Consider the following 8,426-nt stretch of genomic DNA (forward strand, 5'->3'; position numbering starts at 1 on the left):
CATTGCTTGGCATTTATGAAACGTTCGTACCCTGGCCCCCATACCCCCCCCCCCCCCACACACACACACACGCACACACACACAACAAAATGCCTGGATCCGCTCCTGGATATAATGTCAATCAGAACAAAGCAGATTTGACGGGCATAATTGCAGTTTACTTTTAACAGGTTAAGCATCATAGATGCTGGTTCCTGATGTGTTTCTTAGAATATGACCAATTTTAAACTAATCAAAAAATAGTGAATTTTAGTTTAAGAATGTAAAACTTACATTGTGAATTCATTTTGTAGTCCAAACACTAATGAAAGTACCTTGTCCTTAAAGTGGTCACTGATGACAACATATCGATGCCTTAGTTACTTCCTATATGATGTATAGCGTATACGGTTTATGTATAATGTGTTAGATGTGAAGAGGAACTTGGGAGCTACATGACTGAAACAAAATCTATACAGAGAAAACAGGTGTTTGTCAATATATATCAATTACGACACCCAGTTGACACTGTGAGAACTAAACCTATGGTGGGCTCTAAATCAAACCCAAAGAGTGGGACCTGGTTCGCGTCAGCATGGTGCACCTGCTGACTTTCGGTGATGTAGGATGAACAAAGCCCTATTGGTACGTTTAATGAAAATGATTTCCGTGATAAAAGTTTTATTTTTGAATACATTATCAGATTTAAAAGATAGTAAACTTATGTTTCCACGACAAAAACTTTATTCTAGGTTTATGACTTGGTCATCATCACATGGATTTTTAAATCTGTTCGAGATTCATATTCGTCATTGGAAAATACAACTTTTTTGTCCCCAAAGTCTTTCATATCAGGCGGCAATAAGGCTCATTACCGACATGAGCCTTGGACATCTTCATTTTGTTCATTTTGAATTACAGTCGTGTGGCGGAGTAATCTTGCAAGTTTACTTTACTGACAAGCACAACGAACGTGTCATTCCTTGCAAACTAGAAAGAAGAACTAGGCCCTATGGTATGTCGACATTGGTCTAGCCAGACTAACAAGTTTCAACCAGACCGAATTCCGAACTGTGACTTAGTCAACCAAAAGTCTTTCAATAGGTTTATAAATTTATTGAAAAACTCTGGTCAACCAGTTTGGAAACATCATCATTATCATACGGTGAACCAAGGCGGGAATCTCCAGAATCACTCGGTCCCCAAATGCTGCATGTTGATCGATGAACCTCGTGTGTGGCTTCTGTGCACATAACTGTCTGAGTACCTATAGTCTCCATACCCGCTTCCGGGCAGCGTCCCCAAGTCTCGCTGTTGACGCCGATTCAACAGCGCCTTCTGTCGTCACCCGGTCCTCCATCCCCGGGCTCGATGTTCCCGGGTTCTCTGTTTTCACCTGTACGATAAAATACCAGGTTTATGTTAGGGTACGACGTTCGTGTTTATTGTACGTATATACTCTAGGATCAGGAAAATAGAACTACACAATGCCGTGGAGCAGTTATTCATGTACATTTGCTGAAACCTGGGAAGATATATTTCAATTATAAAATATATCAAGTTTTAGTTGCTGGTTTTAGTTGTATTACTATCTACAACATTTATACCCAGAGTGCGTATTCACACAATTAGAATTGTGAATATTACAGCGGGAATATTTGTGCGAGGCGATCATTCTTCATTTGGGTGGGGAACCAGGTGAGTCGCGTACAAGGTTGAAATGTTGAGAGACGGAGTGTTTTCCAGAGCGAATAGGCCCAACCATTTATTTTTTGAAAATCCATAATGCAATACTTGCTATACGATAACTAAAATAAGATGAAATTTCAACTTTCCTACACTTGAAAAAACCCTACCGATCGTATTGATCGGAGGGTATTGATCCTTTTCGATTTCACATGTAGAATCATAGCTGGCCTGTATCTCCTTTGTTGCCATTATATTTCTTTTTTACTGCACGAAATACTGCTTTGTCAGATCTACTGTTGCAGTGATAGATATAGCATCGTCATATATATGATAAGGCATATGCATGATAGAACGTGTCCGGGTATTAGTCCGCATGCACTTCCATCCAAGCCAAGATACTCTAGTCCGCGGACTATAGCCGCACTTACATTACCTGAAAATGGACCACCAATCTTGGTTCGGGAACCAATGCCGCACCATCGAAAATCCACCAAGCGCTTACACCAGCGCTGCAGCTAGTTATAAAATCCGGCTACAGATGGCGCGCAAACAATAAATTGCATGCGCAGAAAGCGCCATTTCGAAAGCGCCGCCTGGAGCCGAACCATCCAACTAGCTAATTGCCGAACCATTTGCGCGTACACCACGACAAAGCCGAGCTTTTAGCAAGCCGGGCGAATTTGGACCATCAAGCTTGGTGGGACAAATTCGCTCGGCAATTTGTATCGGCAATGGATTGCCGAACCAATTTGTCGCGGCAATGTGGTGGTGTAAGTGCAATTGGTCCACCAATATTTCGTGGTGTAAGCGCAGCTATGTTCCGCCCCTTTTCTACAGTAGAGCTGCATATTTGAATTCAGCGTTTGAAGTTTTCTAGTCATAGCTACTGGGAAGATATAGACAGCTCTCGAATCGGCTCACATATATGTACTTAAAACGCGATGTTTGAAGAAGGCCGGACACAGTGAATGCAACACCTCTTAATCTCACGTTTCGCTATACAAATATAGGTAAGTTTACCGTTTATTATCACCAAACTTGCTTGAAAAACACAGAGTTCAATCTTTTAATCTTGTGATTCAATACCCAATGCATGACTGAAATGCAGCATCGAGAAGAGAAAATTAGGCATTGCATCGTTTAGTCGTCGGTTTGTCCTTTGATCTTGTCACGCAAAACTTCGAAATCTTATAAAAAAATTAAATGTCAGTCGGTTTTAAATGTTTCTCCAGAAACAATGGTTATTTTTACAGTCAGTTTATCGGTATGTGTCACCTTCCCTTCCTCAGAACCGAATTTGTTCTTAAGATATCAGGTTCTCTACCAATCTATGAGCAGAAACACGATGTTCACCGGCGCAATGTTATCATTTCGAATGATAGTCATCCTCGGAACGGTGCTTTTAGTTTTGTCGCTCGTATTTTAGATAGTGAGTTTTGAAAGGCCGGACAACGGCTGGCGTTTGATACAGTAACCACAGCAAGTATAGGACTTTGTTTGCTTACATTGTAATCTGAGACCACGTCACTGCGCTGCGTACAATGTACTTCCATTGACGCGTTTGGATGGAAACTATCGCAAATAAAGGGATCAGTTGATATTGACGCTCAAGAGAGTCTATGATATTATATCGATGGGAAAATTCCGTTTTCCAGCGATATTTTGTTGGTGGTACCCATTGTTTGGCACCTATTCGGTGTATCGCCCTTGTTTTGGGAGAGATGCAGTTATCGAGCTGGGACGTGACATAATCACAGTAGCCCTAAACATGCTAAAGAAAAAACGGTTGGGGGCTCAGTCCGAGAGATGTGGGTATGTTCAAGGAATTGATACCGAACTGGAGTAATTGGTTGCCTCACCATAAACCGCTCGGGTGAAGCTAACTGTTGACCAAACCGAGGTGTAGCCGAGGTTTTGGCCAACAATTTTCTATATTTAACTCCAGCCACCTGAGCGTGAGGTATCAATTTCTATTCTAAAACATCTCCAATGGAATAACGAATAATGCGTTTTTAAGCGCTTTTCGACTGCTTCCATATTTTGCACCGACCCAAGCGGTTATGGTTGCCAAAACATAACCACTAAATTCAGAACGAGGGTTCTTTGGCGCATAGTGCATTTCCACTGTAAAGTACGGTTCATTCTAAATCCAGGTGGTGGCATCACATAGTTACATGAGATAACATGTGTTTAAATCAGCGAATCTTGTCTTAGTTATTTCTTTCTAGATTCGAATGCACATACATGTATTACCTTAAACATACGAAGATATGGCAGGAGAAGGCCATTGATCTTGCGGAGGAACAATGAAATGACTTGGATTTCATTGAGGAGATGCTCGGAACATGGACTTGTCTCAGGCCTAATACTCCGTTTTTATCGCTCTTAGGCACAGCGACAACGATACTTGTCAGTCACCCCATTACCTATATTTCAATGTAGGACGATAACTAGTACATCGATTTTGATAATACCTTCAGATATTTTATAACCGCCCCCCCCCCTCTTTTACAAACGAAAGAACCCCTTTCCTTCGATTGAAATATAACGAAAAATCTCGATTTAGTTGGCGGTAGATTTCTGTGAAAAAATGGAAAATCGCACCAAACGAGAAAATGGTGATATTTGAAGATTGGGGAGGCTAGAGAAACAACGAACACACGCCATTCGAAATATATCAACGCCAATCTAAGGCTCGTGTGTTGCCCATTATAAGGGTAGAAAATACATCGGAAGCTCGGATCTCCTTAAACATTTCAAAGGAGAGGTCGTTTTCAATATGCTTTTTCAGCCCTGTTGGGCTTAAATAAGCTCTGGAGCTATAACGGCATTATCAACATGTGGCACACTTAGTTGGCTTTGTGTGACGCAGTTTGTAACATCAGTTAGTAACATATGCTCGCACAAATCAGCAAATTTTGTTTCAGTCATTTCATTATTGACCAGGAACCAATTATCAGCAGCAATTATCAGCCTACTACGAGACCATTTTCTTTGCGGGAGAGAGCCACAGCTTTTGCAGTGGAAGAGGAAAGAGGAGATCACTTAGGAGTATGAGATGCTCAGAAAATGGACCAGTCTCGTTATATCTCGATGTTCTTATTAGGATTTTGATTCTCATGCTGGAAACGTCGTCTCTAAGGGAAATGGAAGGCCTGCAGAAAACAGCATGCTTCGATAATGTCATGACTAATATGACAATCCTCACGCCAGTAATAGGAAGCTTATTGGTTGTATCCCGTTTGAAGTGTGCTACATTCTGCCTTGGAATAAAAAAATGTAGGTCGGTAGCCACACATCACTTTGGCAACCGCCAGATCTGTCAGATAGATGGACGGAAGAACTTTCGTGTTGATGGAGGCCATCAAAAATCATGGAGATTGTACAAGATGAGGGTAAGATTGTTAGTAAGTCATTCATTAAATGGTTACTTCACCGTCAATCGCTATGCTATATACTAAAAGCAATTGATACTATCAAAGCTGAAAAAAACCCGATGTTTTCAAACCTCCTCCGACGAAGTACGGTCTGATGACAAATATATAAATTAGATATATGCGTGTGCCACAACTACTTTTTGGGTTATAAGAACAAGGACAAAAATTCGTGTTATGTCACATAATAATGTTGACGTCACAGGCGGCATCATCTTTAACGCAACACACGAAAGTACTAACAACAGGTCACGTAGCTGTAATTAACGTCTAAAACTTGCACGATCCACAGATCTTATTGTTTCCCAAGACTCAAAGGGAAGTGCCCGGGAAAAAAGGGGAGTTTTGCACGGCCCGGTCAAAACCTTAGGCGGGAATAAGGTTTCATTGATAAATATAAGGAGTTTCAAGGCCCCCAAATCACTTGTAAGGTTCAATAGATACTGGCCTTTCATTGGTTTACCGTTTGCGTATCATTTACATACTCTCATCTTGAAAAATATGACAATATTTGCGATCACGTTATTGATTTTTGCAACATTTTCGGTAACGCGCCCCTTGCGGATCTGCAAGGTACCATTCGGATGCTTGAAAAATGCCTCGTCTCGTCGATTCGCTCGCGGATAAACGCATCAGGTTGACTGCAGCAACTTTAATTGTTGGAGACAGAGAAGGAAGGAATATGATTATCAGTTTGATGAAGACTTTGCAAAGTGTCTTCTTGGGACTCGTAATCCATACTACTATTCTCTCCATTTTCCATTTTCTCCTCTCTCCAACTCACTACTATCGCTATTGACTGCGTAACATACACTAACATTCTTTCGCTATCATTGCTAACTTCATTTACCAGACCACTGGCCTCTTTGTAGCTGATTATGTAACCCATAGTGGAAACACCTGACAGCGCCGCCCGGCATGATCCACGTGCTACTGGCATATTTATAACTCGTAGTAAATAAGGTTGTAAAAATATGCAAATGAGATGCCGTATATGGAAACCATGACGTCACTAAGCAGTTCTTATTTCTGCTACGGGTGGCGCTGTTGCTTGCTTTTGGAGGCGCTATGCAACCTCTTTAATCAGCGAGGAACGCTTTCATGCTCAAACATCAATCCGAGCCTGTCAGACCATGACATTTTTGTGTTACGTTATGTGTGATAAAAATCCAAGGTTTGGGAGGTCTGAACATGGTGGCGATTTTTCATTGATTTTCACCGGGGCACTCATATTCGGATAAATGGACTTCTGCACTTCTTTTTTCCTTGACCACCAGTAATTACGAACGGCGTACCCCTTTAAACCGTTCGGTATTGACATCCACAAAATAGAGGTTAAGCTCGAATCACTGTCCAGTACCTAATGATTAACAGTCGTGCCAAGTTTCTTATAAATTCACACAGTGTGCCGTTAAACGATACAGAAAGACACTGTCACCCGTTCCTTTCATACCCCCTTTATTGACCTTGGAACAACGGGATAGCTGGTTTCGTAATGGAGAGCACAAACTATTCGTGTTCTTCTTTGCTGGAATAAGTCTTTGGCCCGGTTGTTCAAAATCCCATGACTCAACATGATGTTATCTTAACATTTCACGTTAAACCTCCACACATTACACTAAAAACCCTGCCAGGTTTCGTCAAAACGAGAAATTAAGATGACTAACCCCCTTTTCCCAGGATAAGTGGATCATGATCATTACTCGGAATGAGTAATATTGCATCGTCAATTTGAGCAAGACAGTACTCGTTTTGAGTACTCAGCCTTGGACGTATGGCAAGATTTCGCCACTTTTGAGGACGGACGTCTGTGAATAGACGTACATCCGTGATTTGAGTAAGGCTTACATCTCATGTTTGTGATTCCTGATTTAATCTGACTTGTTGTTATTTGTTCGAATATTAAGTAGTCTGATTTGGGAAGCTAATATTTCTTTTGATTCCTTCTGAGAATCGTTATAGATTCCACCAGGAAAGAGCAATCAACCCTCATCAGAGGAATCATGTTGGCAGTCCAACTGAACGGTATAAAAATACATTAGGTGGTAGCTGATAAGGCGTCATGCCTGTAACGCATTAAGACTTGGCAGGTACATGCACTGTTGTACGATTGTGCATTGATGAACACATGTATCTTGGTTTCAAAACCACCAAATCCGAATATTTTTTAAAACCTTCTTTTTAATAGCGGGGTGGAATGCAATGTCCTTGTCATGTCAATATAATTAAGACAGATAGGCACATGAATTGTAATGCACCTTTATTACGTAAATATCCACTAGTAGAACTTAATTTTACCTTGCAATTTTCGGAGCATCCTTATGAACCTGATGACTAACTTTGATTACTCCATTGCTTACCCACTATGAGTAGTACAAACCTGATGATGAACTCTTTGCTTACTCACTCTGAGTAGTGCAAACCTAACAACCAACATTGATTACTCATTGCTTACTCACTCTTAGCTGCACATTGCTTAGAATCTTGGTGAGTACGTGAAATTACCCAGGATGAGTAGGCCTGGGTTTTCAGTGTATGTTATCTAACATAACGTTAAATTCTGTTGTTCAAAGTCACGTTAGCCATCATGTTAGCTGTTATGATATTATTTTGCTTTGTTTTGTTAGTTGCAAAGAACATTACCAAAAATGACCTCCCCTTATTGGCCACTTCCTTCTGAAATGGAAGCCATGGGAGAAAAGAGTGATGAGAAAAAGGAGAGAGGGAAGAATTGGTCGCTTATCGAGAAGAAGTTGTTGGTCGATCTTGTATTCAATGCATTAAGAATCACTCGGGGAATATTGAAGGAGAGTGGTTTCACAAATAAATTTAATAATCGCATTTGGGAAGTAATAACTACAAATATCAATGCTCTTGGGTTAGCAGTGCGAAAAGTTAATGCTGTAAAGGACAAGTGGAAGCAGCTTCTCTCCAAATCGAGGAAAGAGTTTGCTGAGCGCCGCACCCACACTGGTGGTACTGGAAAAGGTTCTAGGCGCCGCCCTGCAGACCCCGTCTCTGAAAGAATAATAGCGAGATTAGAGCGGGATGCCAGTCTCAAGAGCATTGAAGGCGGGTTCGAGTCACCTGACGGCCAGCCGCAAATGACGTTCTAATGTAACAGAACAGCAGAAATCCTCACTGACACTGACACAACAAGAAGACCCACTTCGAGTTCTAGGAAGGAATATCCCATATCAGTTGTATATGTACATTACGTGTGTACATAGCTTTTGGCGAAAAAGTATCCCTTGGGCTAATCAATCTTCACCAAATTTTATATGTGTTGAGAAAAACTCTTTACCAATACCATGATTAAAATTC

General features: G+C 41.1%; 1 protein-coding gene across 1 annotated transcript; it reads left to right on the forward strand.

Moving 5' to 3' along the window:
• Positions 1-7,783: 7,783 nt before the first annotated feature.
• On the forward strand, positions 7,784-8,218 carry LOC135493542 (uncharacterized). Its single transcript, XM_064780942.1, has one exon. It carries the CDS (start codon positions 7,784-7,786, stop codon positions 8,216-8,218), a length of 435 nt encoding a protein of 144 aa, XP_064637012.1.
• The last annotated feature ends 208 nt before the right edge of the window (positions 8,219-8,426 follow it).

This window comes from Lineus longissimus, chromosome 9 (genome assembly GCF_910592395.1).
Source record: "Lineus longissimus chromosome 9, tnLinLong1.2, whole genome shotgun sequence".
Classification (NCBI taxonomy): domain Eukaryota; kingdom Metazoa; phylum Nemertea; class Pilidiophora; order Heteronemertea; family Lineidae; genus Lineus; species Lineus longissimus.